This window comes from Rattus norvegicus, chromosome 18 (genome assembly GCF_021556685.1).
Source record: "Rattus norvegicus strain SHRSP/BbbUtx chromosome 18, alternate assembly SHRSP_T2T, whole genome shotgun sequence".
NCBI lineage: Eukaryota > Metazoa > Chordata > Mammalia > Rodentia > Muridae > Rattus > Rattus norvegicus.
Window position 1 is genome coordinate 49868956 of NC_141551.1, and position 21766 is coordinate 49890721.

The 21766-nt window shown below is 39.7% G+C and overlaps 1 protein-coding gene and 1 long non-coding RNA gene across 4 annotated transcripts in view; one reads left to right on the forward strand and one right to left on the reverse strand.

The window, feature by feature from the left end:
• Positions 1-21766, reverse strand: part of LOC147999794 (uncharacterized) — a 32781-nt gene that overhangs the window by 10663 nt on the left and 352 nt on the right. The window contains exons 2-3 of the long non-coding RNA XR_015642548.1: positions 20832-20943; positions 941-1061 (exon numbers count right to left, since the gene is read on the reverse strand). This is a non-coding gene — a long non-coding RNA (uncharacterized LOC147999794). The remainder of the gene's footprint in view (positions 1-940; positions 1062-20831; positions 20944-21766) is intronic.
• Positions 1-21766, forward strand: part of LOC147999795 (uncharacterized) — a 33350-nt gene that overhangs the window by 7152 nt on the left and 4432 nt on the right. For 2 of the 3 annotated variants that reach the window (XR_015642545.1, XM_087593621.1), the window contains one exon: positions 18019-18149. Coding sequence is in view for 1 of the 3 variants with exons in the window: in XM_087593621.1 (XP_087449747.1) it covers positions 18019-18149 (131 nt within the window). In the remaining 2 variants the exon portion in view is untranslated. Of the gene's footprint in view, positions 1-18018; positions 18458-21766 lie in introns of all 3 variants that reach the window. The other variant, XR_015642546.1, reaches the window with a different exon arrangement.

Genomic DNA, 21766 nt, shown 5'->3' on the forward strand with positions numbered 1-21766 from the left:
CACACACACACACACACACACACACACACACCCCGAAAGGAATGTGGTTGCAACATAACCTGAGACTGGAATCAGTCAGATAAACATGGTTTGTATAATGACTGTATTTTTAAACTTCTCTTTCATTGAGAGAAATTACTAGGCTGTTCATGTAAAATGTCATGTTCCATTCAGAAATACTTGAATCCTAACTTGAATCCTAGCACTCAAAGAAAGACTAATTTGAATAATGGGGTGGAAGAAACTACATCACACAATAATGTTCTTAACTACTGATTATTTGGGGATTTTGTAAAATATCAACTGTTTCTCTTTTCCAAGTATCTGTATCGAATATACACCTGGACTTAGATTTGTGTGATAAAAATACTGATTACCTTCATTTCTAATGTTTTGGTTTCTGGTGAATTAAACATAGCTTAATCAACTTTTCTTTTTCTTAAAGTTGATTAATTTAGTCTGAACCTTAGAAATCTGGTCATTGTGATTTCTCAGGATTTGCCTACAGTATGCTTTTTAAGTTATAAATAAATCTAGACATATGTGAGACTGTATTTAAAAAGTCATAAGGTTTAAGGCAGAACTGGGTCTCTCGGTCCTGGTTTTACTGAAATGTTCCATAACCAAAAGCTAAAGAAATGCTCATTAAATGGAAGGCATTAAAATGGAGATAAATATGCTAGGGGTTTGTAATTCAAGTGCTGGCCCTATGGTTCATAGATCAATAGGAGACGGATGATGGAGGCACAGGCTTGGCATGCCTGAGCCTGTGCCAGAAGGTTATCAGCCTTTTGGGGAGATAATAGCAGGAGCTTTAATTTTCTCTGTGACTACAGGGCATAATGTAAAATTAATGTGCATCATGTCAAGGTTATGGCAAGACATTGTTGTCTAGAAGAGAGAACTGTTTGTTCCCGCCCCCCTGAACACTTGCACTTACCATGCTAACACATTACTGAGAAGCACAATTTCTTTGTCATTGTCAATAGTGGCGTGGTATGAAGGATGCTTTCCAGCTTGAATTACACAGGGTGGCAGTTCACAGACCTCTGAATCTCAGCCTGAAGACAACCAAAACACCATAAAAGTATGTTAATTTAGAAATCAAAAATGGTTACACGTTATCTAGTTATCGAGCATTAGTGCATCAAGAGGGAATTCAAACATTTATAATTCTTGTTCCCTGACGTAGGGAGCTCTGAGGAACAGTGAGGACAACGACACCATGCTCCTGACCTGGAAGCCAGTCACCGTAGGATGCTAGGTTTAACCTGCAGCCATTTGACACATCAGCTCAACTATCTGTTGCCTTTTTACTTGGTTGTTTTTGCATGTCTTTAAGCTGGGAATTAAAATCAGGAATTTGCTTTAAAAACACTTTAGTGGTGAACTAAGTCCACAACCTCTCAAATCAGTATATTTCCCCTCTTTATTAAACATGGATTCTTTTCCTATACAATATAATGAGCATAGTCTCCACTCCCTCTACTCCTTCCCAGTTCCTCCCCACTTACTCTCCCACCTGGATCTATTCCCTTCCTATTTCTTAGAAAAGAACAAGTTTTTAAAAGATAACAACTATGTATAATGTGAAATTTAATAAGACAAAACAAAAACCGTCATATCAAAGTTGGATAAGCTAAGCCAGCATGAAAATAAAAAATCCCCAGAAGAAGGCACAAGAGTCAGAGACCTACTAGTTCACACACCCAGGAGTCTCACAACAGTAGTACACTGGAAACTGTAGTATTTATGCAAAGGACCAAGTGCAGATCCTTGTAGGCCCTGTGATTGCTGGTTCAGTCTCTGAGTTCATATGAGCTCTGCTCAATTGTTTTAAAGGACCTCATTCTCCTGGTGTCCTTTGTCTCTGGTCTTCACAATCCTTATTCCTCCTCTTCTACATGGTTCTCTGAGTTATGGGGGGAGGGATTTGGTGGCAAAATCTCTTTAGAGCTGTCTGTTACAGGCTCTCTCTCTCTCTCTCTCTCTCTCTCTCTCTCTCTCTCTCTCTCTGCATAATCTCCGGCTGTGGTTCTCTGTATCTTGTCCCATCTGCTACAGGAGAAAGCCTCTCTGATGATGGCTGAATAATCATCACATCAGTATTTTTATCAAGAATTATATATCGCTGAATTAACTACTTTCTTATTGCTGTGAAACAGTACCCCGACTAAGGCAACGTATGAAAGAGCTTATTTGGGACTTTGGGTTTCAGAGAGTTGGAGTCCATGGTGGGGAGATTATGGCCACAGGCTACATGTCTTATACCGTGGGGACTACAAGAGCAAGCTGAGATCTTACTTCTCGATCCATAAATGTGAGTCAGAGAAAGCACACTGGAAGTGATTCAAGGAGTTACCTCTCAAAGCCCACTCCCAGTGATATCCTTTCTTCAGCAAGGCCACACCTCCTAAATTTTCCCAAGCAATGCCACCAACTGGGGACCAAGTGTTCACATGCCTGAGACTGTGGAAGACATTTCTTTTTCAAATCACCACAGACCCTTTCCACATAAGTTGTAAAACTGATTATTCTATCTGAAAATTATATCTAACCATGGCACTGTGTGACACACACCATGTTCTCTTATTCTCTGAATGTTATGACAGGTCTAACTTTAGGGTACAAGTCCAAACTAGGAGGGAACCCTAGAATTCTGGTAAGAACATGGTGTGTTCTTTGAGGACAGCATATGGAGTTATTAACATTTCCCAATAAGACAAATTTTAAATGGTGATCCATCCCCACCTTGAGAAGGAGAGAAGCCTGCAGAAAAGAAGACACAAGTAGAGTTCTATATGGAGCACTGGCCTAGTAAATGCATGATCCTGGGCTTAACCACCAGTACCACCACAGAGACACAATGAAAGGAAAGATAGAGGGGACAGGACTCAAAGGGAACACTGAAATGGACTACTATAGGGAATAAATATTTGCTGAATAAACATCAGGAAGCTGGGATTAGATGAAAGAAAGTAAGCTATAAACATGAAATTGGTAAAAAAAAACTGGTTGATGTAAAAAAAAAATGTGCCTAATTGAGATTTCTGAGCAATGGTAGAAGGAGAAAGGTCAACAGACTCCGAGATATGACTCAAAATGTTGAAAGATGAGTAAGGAAGGATTTCTCCTCCAAACCTGTTCCTTGCAAAATTAACTTACCAAAGAAACACAAATTGTAGCTGTTTTTCTATTTTCTGTACTTCTTTCTTTAGCAGCTAATAGTGTGTAATATTAATAGGTTCCAGAACTTTGCGGAGAGGATAGGTTTGAGTACAAAATGTCTCCCATAGGCTCTGGTATTTGAATACTTGGTCACCAGGGAATGGGGTCTTGCTGCAGGAAGTTTTTCTCTGAGGGTGAGCTCTGGGGTTGTATAGACTCGATCCATTTCCAGTTAACTCTCTCTACTCTTGAGTTTGTTGTTGAAGATGTATTCTCTCAGCTTCCTGTTCCAGATATCCGCTGCCATGCCTCTCCCATTGTGGACTCACCATAAGCCACAGTAAACTATGTCTTCAGGAAGTCATTTCCACACATGGTATTTTGTCACAGCAACAAAATGTAATCCATACCCTAGGTCTTCGGAAATAAGGAATATGAGAATCTTCTTGATGTTTACTTTGACTTTTTTTTAAAGCAAATATAAAGAAAGACACAAACTAAGTTTAATTAGGATAATTTTTAAAAAGGAAACAGGGCAATTTTAACAGCTTTCTCACTTTGACATATTTATTGTACTCAGACAGGAAGTATATGGGGAATTGCTGACAGGGTACTTCTACCTTGCTTCTGTGGTAGCTGTGTACAAACAGCATTCTCAGATGGTGGGAACAGAATACCATCAACTGGGCATTTATGAAACAGACTTAGAGTTCTGAAGGTTCAGGCTGATGTTTAAGGTGTTGACAAAGTTGATTTTGGTGAGGGCTCCAGTTTTTGAGGACTACTCTTTACTCACCCTCTCCTCTCTGATTCCTCAGAAAGAAAACAGACTTAACATCTCATCCTCCTACTTTTAAGGACATCAGTTCTACCAGATTCGAATCCCATACTCATTATCTTATGTAGCTTTCATTACCTACTCAGACTAAAGATAGTCACCTTGGGCTTGGACTTTCTATATGAGTTTTGGTCAGGCACACAAAATTTCATCCAAAATTGTAGGTGCAGAACAGACAAGAATATAGGTTCAACCACATATCACTCATGAGATTTCCCTGTGGTACTGCAGTAAAGTTCTCCTTCTTTTCCACAACAATGAGTGCTTTGTACATTTAGAGGGTACTTGCAAGCAATTTTTTGGGTGAAAGAATTCTGGTTCATAATTAGCTTATCATTCAGTCATAGATTCTCCACCGAATATATTTTGTTCAACTAAGAGTCTGAAAAAGAGTATATTTCAAAGGGGAATCTGAGATACCACTGATGACAAACAGGGCCTTTAATATAGATAGTCAAGAACAAGCTTGCAAATATAATACACTGAAAACCTATTTAAAGTATCTTACCTCCATGTTAAACAACAAATAGACAATCTGGAACATTAGAGGCTGAACTCAGATTCTGTCAGACTTGGGTTCAGATGACATTAGATTACTGTTTTAGTTAGGGTTTTACTGCTTTGAAGAGACACCATAACCAAGGCAACTCTTAAAAAGTAAACATTTAATTGGGGTTGGCTTACAGTTTCAGAAGTTTAGTTCATTATCATCACGGAGGGAAACATGGCAGCATCCAGGCAGATACGGTGCTGAAGGAGCTGAAAGTTCTACATCTTGACCTGAAGGCAGCCAAGAGAAGACTCCTTCAACAGGGGAAGAGCCTCTTCTCCACTGGATGGAACTTGAGCATAGGACCTCAAAACCTGATAGTGATAAATATCCTCCAACAAGGCCACACCTTCTAATAGTAGCACTTTCTATGGGCCAAGCACATTCAAACCACCACAAAGACTTTCATCACCCTGAAAGTCACTGAAGGTCATAGAAGACTTTTCACCATGAAAGCAAGAATTTACCAAGGAACCAAGCCAGATACATATACACAACCAAATAATGATAGCATAAAGAGAGTAGAAGGAAAGACAGCTTAATCCTAAAGAAGCCATTTGACATGAAAAACAGGGTCGAGTAAGATTTCCTTTATTGTCCTATCTGGATGTACCTCAATCAGAAACAGAATGAATGCCTCCAAGGATGAGAATCTGGGTTCTAAGTCCAGAGTGACAATGGAACACTGGACTTAACCCCTACCAACTGCAAGACCTTACATGAGTCAGTTGACTTTCTTTTTCTTCTTTGTGAACGGATATATTCAGGTGTGTGTGTGTGTGTGTGTGTGTGTGTGTGTGTGTGTGTGTGTTCATATGAGTTTGGGACTATGTGTAGGTAAATGTGACTGCAGAGGCCTGAGGTCAGTCTCAGGAATCATCCCCAATGACATCATCTACTTCCTTTTAAACAGGATCTCTCATTGGCCTGGAGCTTGATTCCACTAGATTGGTTGGGCAGCAAGTCTGAGGGACCTTCCTGTCTCCACCTCTCTCATGTTGGGATTGCAAGCCTATGCTGTCATACCCAGGATCTTTACATGGGTTCTGGTGATTGAACTAGGTCCCTCACACGCAAAAAGCAAATACTTAAAAACAGAGCCATTGCCCCATCCCCTTAGTTAACGTACTGTGCTTTATTTCCACATTTGAAAAGTGGTCCTCATTAGTTTGCCTGTTTTAAGTTGACTAGGAGGTCAGAAAAAAAATGTGTCCATTTAATCGCTAATTCAAAACCATCAAACAAAAACTTTTGAAAGTAGAGAGGGTTTCTGTACTCTTTTGTAGATAGGAACTGACAAACTCTTCGGCAGTGAAAGCTGAACTGAAATAAGGCTGCGCAGAACCTTTGTTTAACCTGCTAAGTATTAATATTCATAGGTTTGCTACAAAAATATAAAGATGTATTTGACTGCGGAGTGTTCGTATAGACTGGGCTTGGGATGTGTACAGTTATAATGGGCATAATATACTTTTCTGAAACAGGAAAACACAAAATTGCTTCCCAGGGTATCAGATAAGGAATTATGGACTCTGAACACTAACTAGCACTTAGCAATTCTCTTTAAGTATTAGCTTTTAAAAGACTGCCCTGTGACTAAGTGTTCTATATATAGGAAGGTGAATTCATGACCCCTCCACCACTTTGAACTTCAAATTACAGAGGTTTTTTTTTTCTATAATTTTCTTCTAGAGGTAGAAGGTAGAGAGGTAGTTTATTCCAGTCACATATTTTTCAGACATCAAAAACCATAAAATGAATTTCCAGCCACAAATGAGTGACTGGATCCCAGTTTGCTCTCTAGGCTGGGCCTTCCTGCATTGTGAGGGTTCCAGACAGAGAGCGGAAGCCCAGTCAAACCACAGAACCCTTGAGCTGTAAGTGCAGAGCTTTGAGGTCAAGAGGATCAGGATATGAGATAAAACATGTGCATAGACATAGAACTTTGGAGATCAGCATGAGTCCCTAAAGTATAACTGAATACTGTCTGTCCGTGCCCATCATAAAATCACCTAATGCTAGGGGAAAGAATCCCTAAAAGAATAAGAGAGAACTACACAGAACTAGACCCAGCTCAGCACTGAACTTGTTCTCATGATCTTGAACAGGAAAAAAAAATCAAACTTTATGGGGCAGTGGGTAGAGCACACAGAGAGGGCTTTTCTTACAAGAACTAAGCAGTTCTCTCATCCTGCCCAAGATACTGTGAAAGCAATACCCAAAAGACTGAAAGTCTTTCCAAGCCTCCTAACAAAGTCCCAGGAAAAAGCTTAAGAATAAATACAAGAATGCAGTATGTCTGGCAACCATAAGGTTAGAATTCACTGAATGATCTCTATGGCATCTGCACATAAGGCATTAGACATGATCAAGGAGCAGGAGAAGGTAAGCCGTAATAAGGAACAGACGATGAAGGCTGGCACAGGCTTTCCCCCATTTCTTGTGCAATCTTGGGCTTTATATGCAGAACATTTATAAAGGGATTAAACAACAGAGAGAATGGTAGACCACTTAAGAACCTCAGAAAGTCAATGAATGGGTGTTTCTTGGGTTCCCTTTGTCTGATATGTCCCAGACTTGCAGATGAACAAGCAAGCAAAATAAATGAATAAATAAATAAATAATCAATCAATCAATCAATCAATCTATGGTGGCAACAAAAGTCTGCTCTTTCTAAAGAACCAAGCAAGAAATAGCAATGCAAGACAGAAAATGCTTGGCAAAGGCCAGTTACACTCCAGCCATACATCACAGAATAAAACTGTAGCCTCGCACTACTGATTCCAGTAAAGAGCATTTGGGGAGCCTTATTTCTTCCCCTGTGAGACTCTGCTATGCACAAGATTGCTGTGTGGTTGTGTCAGGAAAGGACAAGAAGGGTGCCAGGCCTTTATTATTGCAAAACGGTAATGAGTCTCCATTTCCCCATGTTATCAGTACAGTCAATGAGGATCCACACAGCTCACTACCCCTGCTGGTGAGGTAGGATGCTTCCTGCCAGGTTGGTGCCAAAGACAGCTTCAAAAACAAGAGCAATAAATGATGATCAAAAGCTAACGACAACAGGGAAATACAAATTTCAACTGAAAGTCACTATGAACAATTGCCAGTTGAATGAAATTAAGGAAATAATAACATGCTAAAGGGAGTAAATGATCTGGGTAAGATTATAAAGAACTCTAGGTAAAAGTAGTTTTATTTAAAATTTTTTCAGACAATGTATTTTGATCATACGTTTTCTTCTCCCCCAACTATGCCCAAATCCTTCAAACCTCTCTACCCACTCAACATCATGTTCTTCCTCTAAAAGAAAACAAAGTTAAAGAAAATGGGAAGAAAAAGAAAAACTGAGAAAAACAAACAAAGCACAAAAATAACAACAACAACAAAAGAGCACACCCACCAAATCATGGAATCTGTTTTGTGTTAGTCAACTACTCTTGAACATGGGGCCTGCCCTGAACTGTGGGTGATGTACCCAGAGATACCTCACTGGAGAAAACTTGGTTTCTTTTCCCCCTTAGGTATCAACTAAAAATAGATTTAAAAATCTGCTTATTTTTCGTGTGTGTGTGTGTGTGTGTGTGTGTGTGTGTGTGTGTGTGTGTACATATATGTGAATGCTCACACAGGCCAGAAGAGGCTATCAGATCTCCTAACACTGCAATTGCAGGCTGATATGAACAGTGCAGGTGATGGGAACCAAGCATGGGTCCCCAGGAAGAGCAGTGAGCACTCTTCTTCTTCATCCTTGAACCATCTCTCCAGATGGTTTAAAAGAAAAACAAAACTTATTACCAGTGCTAATCAGAGACTATTACTCCTCAAATAGAAAGTTTCAGTAAGGGAATAGAAGATTTAAAGGAAAATAAAATGTTAGAACTGAAATACATCTAGTAATCAGATCAAAAGCAGAATAGATGATCTTTTTGTAAATCAGCAGAATAGAAGATCAAAATTATATACTCTAAATAACAAAGGAAAAGGGTCTAAAAATTAGGAATGGGAACCCTTCAGCCACCTAACACCCATTCCCCAGAAGGATGGAAGATCGCAGTCGATGCCCAAGGGAAAAAAATGGCTGAAACTTAGCAAATGGCATCACCATCAAGACAAATACAGAAAAGAAGAGAAAAAAATATCAATATCAGGACATGCCATCCCACATATGTGGCTGTGTGGTGGTCAGGACAACCCTTGGGAGTTCTTTCACCTTCTGATATGAGTTCAAACTTAGGCTGTCAGTGTACATACAAGCACCTTTATTTGATGGTCCATCAGGCCCTAAATATGCAATCTTAAACCCAAAGAAAGAAACTTCTAGACCCAGGTACTTTCATTGAAGGATTATAAATGTTCAGTGAAGAGTTATGGACATTATATAATATTTCCCAGAAAATTAACGAAGTACTTCCTTTGTAATTCAAAGTATAAAACAACTATTAACCCCATTATCAAAAGTAGATAATGACAGAGCAATAAGACTACAGACTAATGTCTGTAATAATTTAGAAAAAACAATTCTTTTTTCTGACTCGAGCACTTTAATTAATTAATTAGTTTATGCATTCATATTTCAAACGCTGTTCCTCATCCCAGTCGTCCTCTCCCCAGCAGAGTCTTCTCTCTCATGCCCTCACACTGGCCCACCAAGACTCTTCAAGGCCAGACTCATCCTCTCCCACTGTGACCACACAAGGCAGCTTTATGTGCTGTGGGCCTCTGTCCAGCTCATGAATTCTCTTTGGATAGTGGCCCAGTCTCCAAGAGTTGCCAAGAGTCCAGGCTAGTCGATTCTCCTCCTCTGGAGATCCCATCCCCATCAGGGCCTTCAATCCTTCCTCCAGCTCCTCCAAAGAGTCCCCAACCTCCATTCAATGTGTACAGGAGGTGGCTAAGGTCACCCACTTAGACTCCTGGGAACCTCTCCCATCCCAGGTTTCTGTGGCTAACTAGGTGACTCGCCCTATGTCTCCAAGCCCCAGCAGCTGCAGCTCTCCATTTACGCTTCTTCTTCTGGCCCTCTTTCCTATCTGTACACCCAATCCTGCCCCCACCCCTCAGCTCCCCTCCCACCCAGCTTCCCTTCCTCCCTCTGCCTCTTATGACTTTTATTTCCCCATCTAAGTAAAATTCAAACATCCTCACTTGTGCTTTCCTTCTTAATTTAATTTCTGTGGATCTGTGGGTTATATCACCTGCATTTCTGGCTAATATTCACTTCAATGAATACATACCATGCCTGTCCTTTTAGGTCTGAGTTACTTTACTCAGGATATTTTCTAGTTCCATCCATTTGCCTGCAAAGTTCATGATGTTGTTTTAAATAGCTGAATAGTATTTCATTGTGTAAATGAACCACATTTTCTTTAGTGGAGGGGCATCTGGATTGTTTCCAGTTTCTAGCAATTATGAATAAAGCTGCTATGAACATAGTGGACCATGTGCCCTTGTGATACAGTAGGGCATCTTTTGGGTATATGCCTAGGAGCAATATATCTGGGTCTTCAAGTAGAACCATTTCCAATTTTCTGAGAAACTGCCAGACTGATTTCCAGACTGGTTGTACAAGTTTGCAATCTTACCAGCAATAGAGGGGTGTTTCTCTTTCTATACATCTTTCTAGCACATTCTGTCATTAGAGTTATTGATCTTTGCCATTCCGATTGGTATAAGGTGGAATCTCAGGGCCATTTTGATCTGCATTTCCCTGATGACTAAGGATGTTTAAGTGGTTCTTGGCCATTTGAGATTCCTTTGTTAAGAATTCTCTGTTTAGCTCTGTGCCTGCCTATCTATCTATCTATCTATCTATCTATCTATCTATCTATCTATCTATCTATCTATCTATCTATTTTTACACTCCAGATTTTATTTCTCTCCTGTCCACCCTCCAACTGTTCCACATCGAATACCTCCTCCCCACACCCCACCCCTATCTTCACAAGGATGTCCCCACCCTACTCAACCCACCAGACCTCTTAACATCCTAGGGCTTTCAGTCTCTTGAGGGCTAGGTGCATTTCTCTGACTGAATCCAGACCCTGGAGTCCTCTGCTGTATATGTGTTGGGGGAGCTCATCTCAGCTGGTGCATGCTACCTGGTTGGTGATCCAGTGTCTGAGAGATCTCGTGGGTTCAGGTTAATTTAGACTGCTGGCCCTTCTACAGGGCTGCCCTCCTCTTCAGCTTCCTCCAGCTTTTCCCTAATTCAGCCAGAGGGGTCAGCAGCGTCTGATCATTGGTTTGGTACACATATCTGTATCTGACTCTTTCAGCTGCTTGTTGGAGGGCAGTCATGATAGGTCCCTTTTTGTGAGCACCCCATAGCCTCATTAATGGTGTTAGGTCTTGGAGCCTCCCATTGAGCTAGATCCCAATTTGGGCCTGTCGCTGGACCTTCTTTTCCTCAGGCTCTTCTCCTTTTCAATTCCTGAATTTCTTTCAGACAGGAAGAATTATGGGTCAGAGTTTTGACTGTGGGATAGCAACCCCATCCCTCACTTGAAGCCCTGATTTTCTGCTGCATGTGGGCTCAACAAGTTCCCTCTCCACACTGTAGGGCATTTCATCTAGGGTTCCTCATTTGAGTCCTGAGACTCTTTCATTTCCCAGGTCTCTGGCACATTCTGGAGGCTCCTCCCAACCTCCCACCTCCCAAATTTGCCTGTTTCCATTCTTTCTGCTGGCCCTCAGGGCTTCAGTCCTTTCCCCTCACCCAATACCAGATCAAGTTTCCCTCTCCCCACACCCCCATCGCCTTTCCCTCTCCTGCCCCTCCCTCCCTCCTCCCTTGTGGTTGTTCACTTGGGTCCTTCAGCTTGTTGGCCTTTTTGAGTTTTATGGATTGTACTTGGGTATTCTGTATTTTTTTGTTGTTGTTAATAGTCCCTTATTAGTGAGTACATACAATGCATGTAACTTTGGGTCTGAGTTACCTCACTCAGGATGATATTTTCTAGTTCCATCCATTTTTCTGCAAACCTTAAGATTTCCTCCTTCTTAATAGCTGAATAGTAATCCATTGTGTAAATGAACCACATTTTCTGTATCCATTCTTCAGTCGTTGGACACGTGCCTCATTTTTAATTGGGTTATTTGGTTTGGTAAGAGTCTATTTTCTTGAGTTCTTTACATATTTTGGATGCTAGCTCTCTGCTGGTTGTAGGATTAGTGAAGATCTTTTCTTATTCTGTAGGCTACCGTTTTGACCTATGGACAGTGTCTTTTGCCTTTCAAAGCTTTGCAGATTCATGAAGTCCCATTTATTAATTGTTGATCTTAGAAGGTTTATGGGATTTTTGTTGTTATTATTGTTGTTCTAGAGTTTTTCTGTTCTACAGTTTTCAGGAATGCTGTGATGTTGTTAGTATGAGATCTCTCCAATTTCTTTTTGAAGGCACATTAGTGTGTGAATTTTCTTCTTAGCACTGCTTCATTTTATCTCATAAGTTCGGATATGTTTTGCTTTCATTTTCATTGAATTCTAGAAATTCTTTTGTTTCTTCTTTATTTCATCCTTGACTAAGTTATCAATGAGTAGAGAGTTGTTCAGTTTCCATGAGTGTGTGGACTTTCTATTGTTTCTATTGTTGGTGAAGTCTAGCCTTAAAGCAAGGAGTTATTTCAACCGTCTTCTATCTATTGAGGTTTGCTTTTGGCCAGTAGTTATATGATCAGTTTTGGAAAAGGTCCTGTGTGGTGCTGAGAAGAAATTATTTTGTATTGGATAGTTTATTTATTTACATTTCAAATGTTATCCCTTTTTCTGGTTTCCCCTCCAGAAACCACTTATTCCATCCTCCCTCTCACTGCTTCTATAAGGGTGCTCCCCCAACCACCCACCCAATCACAACTTCCAATCCTGGCATTCCCCTACACTGTGGCATCAAGCCTTCACAGGGTCAAGGGTCTCTCCTTCCACTGATGTCCATCAAGGCCATCCTCTGCTACATATGTGGCTGGAGCCATGGGTACCTTTGGTTGGTGGTTTAGTCCCTGGGAGCTCTGGGAATCTGGTTGGTTGATATTGTTGTTCTTCCTGTGGGGATGGAAACCCCTTTAGGTCCTTTAATCCTTTCTCTAACTCCTCCATTGGGGATGCCATGGTCAATCTGATGGTTGACTGCAAGCATCTGCCTCTGTGTCAGACTCTGGCAGAGCCTCTTAGGCTCCTGTCAGTAAGAACTTCTTGGCATCCACAATAGTGTCTGGGTCTGGTGTCTGTATATGAGATGAATCTCCAGATGGGGGTAGTCTCTGCATGGCCTTTCCTTCAGTCTCTGCTCCAGATTGTGTCTCTGTATTTCCTCCCTTGAGTATTTTGTTCCTCCTTCTAAGAAGGACTAAAGGATTCATTTTGGTCTTGCTTCTTTTTGAGCTTCACGTGGTCTGTGAATTGTATCTTGGGTATTTCCAGCTTTGGGGCTAATATCCACTTATCAGTGAGTGAATACAGTGTATGATTTTTTTATGATTGGGTTACCTCACTCAGTATGATATTTTCTAGTTCCATCATTTGCCTAAGAATTTCATAAAGTCATTGTTTTTAATAGCTGAGTAGTACTCCATTGTGCAAATTTATCATATTTTCTGTATTCATTCCTCTCTTGAAAGACATCTGGGTTCTTTTCAGCTTCTAGCTATTATAAATAAATATGAACACAGCATGTGTCCTTATTATATGGTTGTTCCATTGAATGGTTTGAGTTCCTTTGTCAACGAGCAAGTGATTATAGGTTTGTGGGTTCATTTCTGGATCTCCAATTCTATTCCATTGAACTACCTGCCTGTCTTTGTACCAATACCATGGAGTTTTTATCATGATTGCTTTACAATACAGCTTGAGGTCAGGGATGGTGATTTCCCTAGAAGTTCTTTTATTGTTGAGAATATTTGCCACTATCCTGGGGTTTTGGTTATTCTAAATGAATTTGGAAATTGCTCTTTCTAACTCTATGAAGAATTGAGTTGGAATTTTCATGGGTATTGCATTGAATCTGTAGAATGCTTTCAGCAATTTTTATAGCATTAATCCTGCCAATCCATAAGCATTGGAGATCTTTCCATCTTCTGAGATAATCTTTGATTTCTTTCTTTAGAAATTAGACTGAAAATTCTTGTCATACAGAACTTTCACTTGCTTGGTTAGAGTCACACCAAGGTATTTTATATTGTTTGTGACTATTATGAAGGGTGTCATTTCCCTAATTTCTTTCTCAGCCTGTTTATCCTTTGAGTAGAGGAAGGTTATTGATTTGTTTGAGTTAATTTTATATGCAGCCACTTTGCTGAAGTTGTTTATCAGCTGTAAGAGTTCTCTGGTGAAATTTTTTGGGTCACTTAAGTATACTGTCATATCATCTACAAATAGTGATATTTTTGGCTTCTTTCTTTCCAATTTGCATCCCTTTGACCTTTTGTTGCCTAATTGCTTTGGCTAGGTCTTTGCATACTATATTAAATAGGTAGGAAGAGCGTGGGTAGCCTTGTCTAGTCCCTGATTTTAGTGAGATTGCTTAAAGTTTCTCTCTATTTAGTTTACTGTATATTGCTTTTACTATGTTTAGGTATGGGCCTTTTATTCCTGATCTTTCCAAGACTTTTATCATGAAGGGTGTTGAAAATTGTCAAATGCTTTTTCATTATCTAATAAGATGATCATGTGGGTTTTTTAATTTAGTTTATATGGTGGATTACGTTGGTGGATTTCCATATATTGAACCATACCTGCATCCCTGGGATGAAGCCTACTTGGTCATGATGGATGATCATTTTGATGTGTTCTTGGATTTAGTTTGCAAGAATTTTATTGAATATTTTTGCATCAATATTCATAAGTGAAATTGGTCTGAAGTTCTCTTTCTTTGTTGGATCTTTGTGTAGTTTAGGTATGAACATAATCTTGGCTTCATAGAATGAATTGGCTAGTGTTCTGTTTCTATTTAGTGGAATAGTTTGAAGCATATTGGTATTAGTTCTTCTTTGAAGATCTGATAGAATTCTGCACTAAACCCATCTGGTCTTGGGCTTTTTGGTCTTAGATTTTTAATGACTGCTTCTATTTCCATTTAATCAAGATTTTTGTTGGTGGGGGGAAAGGTTCTGTAGATATTTGTTAAAACCATTTAGTTAATAACATCTGTTAGATTCACTGTTTCTCTATTTTCTCTTTCAATGGCTTGTCCATTGTGGAGTGGGGTGTTGAAGTCACCCACTATTATTTTTGGGGTTCAATGTATGTTTGAGCTTTAGTAAAGTTTCTTTGATGAATGTGTATGCCTTTGCATCTGGGGTCTAGATGTTCCGAATTGAGACATCATCCTTTGGTAAGTATGAAGTATCCTTCCCTATCTCTTTTCATAACATTTGGTTGAAAATCTATTTTGTTAGTTATTAGAATGACTACTCCAGCTTGTATTTTGGGTTTGTTGAAGATATTTTCTGGCCCTCTGGACTAGGAATTTTCACCTTATTCTGTTTCTAATTTTTTTCCATACTGTCCTAAATTTCCTATGTCTTGAGTAGAAAGATTTTACGTTTGACATTTTTTTGATTGATGTATCAATTTTTTTTTTGGTTCTTTTTTTCGGAGCTGAGGACCGAACCCAGGGCCTTGCGCTTCCTAGGCAAGCGCTCTACCACTGAGCTAAATCCCCAACCCCTTGATGTATCAATTTATTCTATGGTATCATCTATGCCTGAGAGTCACTCTTCCGTCTCTGGTACTCTGTTGATGATGCTTACATCTGTAGTTCTTGTTCTCTTTCTTAGGTTTTTCCCTCTCCAGGGTTGCCTCCATTTTGTGCTTTCTTTATTGTGTCTATTTCTTTTTAGGTTTTAGAATGTTTTGTTCATTTCTTTTACCTGCTTGGTTGTATTTTCCTGTATTTCTTTAAGGGATGTATTTGATTCCTCATTAAGGGCTTCTACCTGTTTGAGTTTTCCTGTGTTTCTTTAAGAGATTTATTTATATCCTCTTTAAAGACCTCTTCATGAAATGAGATTTAAGGCTTTTCAGGTGTGTTAGGATATCCAGCATTGCTGTAGTAGGAGAGCTGGTTTCTGATGGTTCCATATTGCACTGGCTTCTCTTAATTATGATCTTGCACTGGCTTTTTGACATCTGGTCATTTCCAGTGTTGGCTGGCCTGGTAGTCCCTGGGAGTAATAAGCTTCTGGTACTGATTGTCCCAGATAGCTACAGACCTCCCAGGATGCAGGCAGAGCTGTGAGGTGGGGATCAATTTGCCCATTCAAGACTGCAGATGAACATATAGGCCAGAAGGAAGAGATGGCATGGCAGAACTCAAGGATGCTGGGCTTTCTGGGATGCCTGTGGTCACAGGGTTCGGGTGGTGGGTGTCTCACCTGTGTGTCCCAGGTTAGAGCAGTTTTCCTGGGAAGTAGGCAAAGCTATGGTATGGAGATCAGTGTGCCGATCCATAATTGTAGGTGGGGGTGTGGGCCAGAAAGAAGCAAAAAACAATTCTTAATACTTTTCTGCTAGTAGAATTCAGAAGCAAGGGGGAAATACAAACCATGACTAGGCAGAGGTTTTTCCTGTCATACATGGCTGATTGAATGTTCAAAATTCAATCATTTAACATAATCTGTCATATTAAACAGGCTAACAGTCACTATTATTTTTACAGTTATTTAGCAAAATGGAAATAGAGATCTTCCTCACTTGGCTAAGGACATCTATAGATACCTAGAGCTAATACTGTACTCAACTGTTAAAGTTGGTTGTTCTCCTCAATCTCAGAGACACGTGTCTTCTTTTACTAGTCTGAACACTAGGTTAGAAACTAGCTAGTGTAAGGGAGTGAGAAGAGGCAATAAATGTATGGAGTAGGGTGGAAGAAATAAACCTGCCTGTGATTATAGATGATAGAACTACCTACATAGATGACATTTAAGAGTCTACAAAATCAAAGTAAAACTTCAAGAACTAACAAGGTCTCAAGATAAAGATGCAGAAATCAATTATGCTTGTGTAACATAGCAATAAACATGAAGACACACAAAAAAAGCAGGCAACCAGAGCATTTGCATGTAAACTAAACAAAGTATATGCTTTTTAAATTGACCCACAAATTTCTCTAAAAATCAGTAATATTTTGTATAGATACGAAAGGGTCTTATGATTCATAGAGAGAAGCAAATTATTTATAATAGCTAAAACCATTGGAAAAATACAATAAAGCACAAGGGATTCTGCTTGATTTCTATAGCAACAACAATTAAATGATATTTGTCAAGAGAGAGATAGTCATGGTAGGTCAATGGGCAGAATCCATAATAAGAATCCATAAATAAGCTCACATAAATTTCCACAACTGATCTTTTTTTTAAAAAGTACAAAAGTAATTCAGAAGAAGGATAGACTTCCTAGCATAGTGCCAGGGTAGTAAGGTGTCTGCAAGCAAAGTACAAAGAGTGATCAGTCTACATCTCACAGATCATTCAAAAATTAAGTAAAATACAACATGGAAAGTGGTTAAACTTTAAAAAAAACTGTAAGAAAATGTTCTGGATTTATAGCTCAGAAGTCTTAAAACGTAAAGAGTTTAACAACTGAAAACATGACTCATAAAAATGATAAACTCGTTTTTAGAATTTGAAATGGTTCACAAAAAGTGCTAAGTACACAGAGATATTTTGGAACAAAAGCTAAAAATGGGAGACAATATTTACAAGCTACATGGCCACCAAAGGACTGGTATGTGCAAATAGCTATGTATATAGATACTCGAGAATGAATGCTGAAAGAACATGGCTGAAGTAGATGTTTAACATGAAATTTGGTTGAACGACTTTACACCTGCCTCCCTGAATCCTGGAAACATTAAGGAGGCATCTGTAGGTAGGTGCAGGAGAAATAGTGCTGATGGCCCTGGACAGCTACGCAAATGAAGAAACTAGAAATGGATACGACACAGATAAATCTCAACACAATTGCGCTGAGCGAAAGAAGCTAAGCCTGTCCTCCAAAAGGTCTATGCACTTTATTCTGTGATACAGCATTTTTAGGAACTATAGAGTAAAGTGCTCAGTCAGAAAGCAGGTTGCTGGTTGCTGGAGAAGTAGAGAAAAGGCGGACATAGATCAGAGGGGAAGATAAAAAGACGTGGCTTGTGGAGATGGTGAGTATGTGCATATGACAGTCGTGTATACTTGTGCTGTAGTTTATCAAATTATTAATTTGTACAGATGACTTTATATCCATTACCCTAGGAGGGCACTTTTTTTAAAAACAAAAAAATTTTTTTAGAAGAACATACAGTGAAAAGTACTAAATAACTATAAATTTCTCATTTTTTTTTACATTTGTTCACTTACTCCATTGTTTTAATTTTGAACAAATACAGCTTCTGTTAGGTTCAATCACTTCCGTATTTGTTTTGTTTTGTTTTTTTAGCACCTTTTATTTTTAGACTTCTCTCTAATTACATTACAGTCGTCAGAGGCTCTTCAAAATATCTCCAAGGACTCCAGACAGGCTGGGGGGCACAAGCAAGACCAAGTGTCAACAAAGGACACGCCGCCGGGAGCCCACAGCATCCTGCATTCTTCCACTGTTATTTTTAGGTAAGTGGAATGACTGTGAGTGTGGAAGTGGCTCCTGCCTTTGAATGCAGGTCTCCAGCACGGATGGGAAACTTTCATCCAGTGCCAGGCAGTCAAGTGGAAGCTGGCTGCCTGAGATATTTCACTTGTGATATTGCAAGCAGATACATTTCTGTGGTTGTGAAGTACCAGCTTCTAGGCATGCTGCCATAATTCAAAGACAGCTAAGAAATGCGAATCTTGAGAGTGTGGCCCACCGTCTGCTGGAAATCTACAAAGGTCGGTTCAGAGAGTCACAGAAAGGACAAGTCACGGGAAACTGTGGATATGTAAGTGTTTTTCTCAACTGTTATTTAGAACTATATTAAGAATTACCAAAAAAAAAAAAAATCCACCATGTTCTTTTCTGATCATACTAATTTAATTGAAAACACCTTCAAATGGAAAGCTGCTTCATCATAAGGGGCTGTGTTTAACTCCTCCCACTAAGTACTGATCAGTCCTCCTGAACCATGTGTGGAAATTATAAAGGCTATGGACACACATCTCTGTTTCTTCCCCCATAGGATTTTCTATGACGGCAATCTATATATTTTCAAGACACACCATAGTGATGTTTATGTAGAATTAAGATTTGAATGCTGTAGCTTTTCTACCTGGATGTAGCGAGAGACAGTGTACACCACTGCCGCCCTGTTTGTGGTAGGCCGCTCCACTCACAGCAGCTTCTTGTGTCTTTGGTTTATCTTCTACTGTGGCCAGTGGAACTGTGGACAAAACTATAAGGTTCCCTTCCCAGATAACCAGGAAAATTGAGCCTTGTTACTGACAGACTTTTCACCTCCTTTGTGAAAGTTCAAGTTTCAGGATTGAGCATGCCACGGTTAAAGTCCCAAGCCAGAAAATCAGTGTCCGAGCGCCTTTGAGTCTTTAGAGCATGGAGCAGAGCAACTTGCAGGGAACTGGCATTGGTAGTGTTTAGTCTACTAAATTTAAAGGAGCCATAAAAGTGGTCGTGAGGTTTTCCAAGTACATAGATTTAGCCAGATAAAAATACATGTATTTAGTCTGGTTTTCAAAGTTGTAGAAATAACCTCAGAAGATATCAGAGTGGCCCAATTCCTGCATAAACTGAGGCCAGCCTATGCTTCCTGCACAGCCATGTGGGCAGATACAAATGCCCGAGGAAGGCAAATTTGATGACATCCCCTCTCTATCCTGAGAGCTCAGGGCATTTTCTCACACATTTACACGGAGGAGCGACAATACCTTTCTACATCCCAGCTTTGGAGGTTTTCCACTTTGTTTTATTTTATTATATTTTCGATAGGAAAGTCCAAGTCAAGATAGAGATTCATTCCAGGGTTTATCAGCCTACACAGCCTACACATTTTACTGTCAGGAATGCATAATTGGAAATCTGTCTCTCAATATATATAATATTTAAAAATAAAAGAAACAGTATTTTAAATTGTTGCTTATCTATCTATTCAGGGAGACGATTGAATCCTGCCATTATTTTGGTCTGCTTTACAATTTCTCCCAGATTATCTAAGCACACAGATCTAGCCCCACTTAGATATATACCATGTAGTAATGGTTGATTTAATTTTTATCATGCAGCAGTCTGTGTCCAATGCATACACAAGTGTACCATGCATACCTGCTGTGTAAGGATAAGCCTCCGGGGAAGTATTTATTCTTTTTCCCAAATGTAAATATCAGCCTGACAACTTGGAGGTCAGCAGTGAGCAGTTTGTAATTTAGGAATGATTAATGGTGTCTTTGGCTATAATTTCAAAAATCTGAAAAGTGCCAGGATCTAGGGAGCAAGGTTATTAGCTGTTAGGATGTTTTCAAGCTGTAAACTGACATATGAAGTCTGTACCAAAGAACTGAGCTACTGTGGCCAGCCTGGTGTTACACCTTCTAAATATTTAAACATTCTAAACATATTCATTTTCATAATAAATATTTTATTATTTATGTTGGCAACAAACTAATTCTGTAGCCTCAGGTTATCTGGGCATAATCAATGCCACAGGAGATTGCGTGATTTTAAGTGGCTGCTTCTTACAGCCTGGAGTTATAGTGTACTTCTTTATCACATATAAGGTCTCTTTTCTTGCAAGCTGGGTCACAAGTAAATTCAATAACTTTAAGTCAGGCACCCAGAATTTAGTGGGCGCACCCCAGAAGATTAAGGAGAATGGGCAAAGGTAAACAGAATACCTAAGACATTCGTTTTGCTGACTCCATACCTAAGTAACATAGCTCTACACCTCAGTGTTCTCATCTGAAAAATGGGAATGTTATTCCATCTCAAAGGACAAAATAAGCTTAAAGAAAACACCTCACACAAATGTCCTTTAAAAGGCTTCACATAGAAATGCCTAATCTATTCACTGATTTACTATGACAGCCTTGGTGTAGGGCTTTCAGGATGAGAACCACATTATCCCCTCTCTTAAAATGAGGCAGCTCTGCATGTCAGGCAAGGAAATGGAATGTGGTCCTTCCCACAGTCCCAGCTGGCTTACTGCTAAAAGGAAGTGATGTGAGATGCATATTTTAGACTTCAGACTCGTACCAACCATTCGTGCAGCATGGATGTGTGATTCTTGTTGCTTTCTGAATTGGGAGAATTTGGTCTTAAAGAAGGGATTGATTTGAATAACAGCTTAAGGAGAAATAACTTCTCACCTGAAGTCCAGCGGCCCCTCCAGAGCAGAAGAGCTTTGGGAATTGCCTTCTCTAGTCTGTTGTGGTTGTAATTGGTTTTCAAGTACTGTTGATCCCTCTCACCAGAAAGTGGCTGGAAAACAATAATTCATTTCTTGCTCCTTCCTGCCTGAGATGAAATTTGAATTGATGTGTTCAAATTTAAAAGATCCATATATGTTTCTAGGCCAACATATCTTTTCATCATATTAAAAAAAGCTGTTATTATTTTTTTTTTTGGTTCTTTTTTTCGGAGCTGGGGACCGAACCCAGGGTCTTGCGCTTCCTAGGTAAGTGCTCTACCACTGAGCTAAATCCCCAGCCCCAAAGCTGTTATTTTTTAATTTTTGGGAAGCCAGTGGCTTTTTAAATTACACTATCAGTTTTACAATGATAATTGCCTTTGCACGGGTGGAAGAGGGGCTTCTGTGTGGCTTTGCAATTGTTTAAATTTGCTTTTTCCCCTCTAATACTAACTTTGTCTCTCTCCGTGGCATGAATCCAAACGTAGCTGGCTTGAGTAAACAAAGAGAAGTTATAGGCTTACATTAAAAATAATAAGGGGGTGGAGAGATGGCTCAGAAGTTAAGAGCACTGGCTGCTCTTCCAGAAGACCCGGGTTCAATTCCCAGCACCCACGTGGTTTACAACTATCCATAGGTCCAGTCCCAGTAAACCTGACACCCTATTGTAGCCTCTCTAGGCACCAGGTACAAATGTGGTACACAGACATCCGTACAAGTAAAACATCCACACACATAGAGTAACACAATAATAACTTAAAACTTTCAAAACTCTATTGAGATAAATTGGATTCTGGGGCAGGTTTACCTGAACTCAACAGGGTTCCCCTTCTGTGAATCATAGGAACACTGTCTCCCTGATATCCTGGAAGTCTTACCATGCCCCTCTCGGCT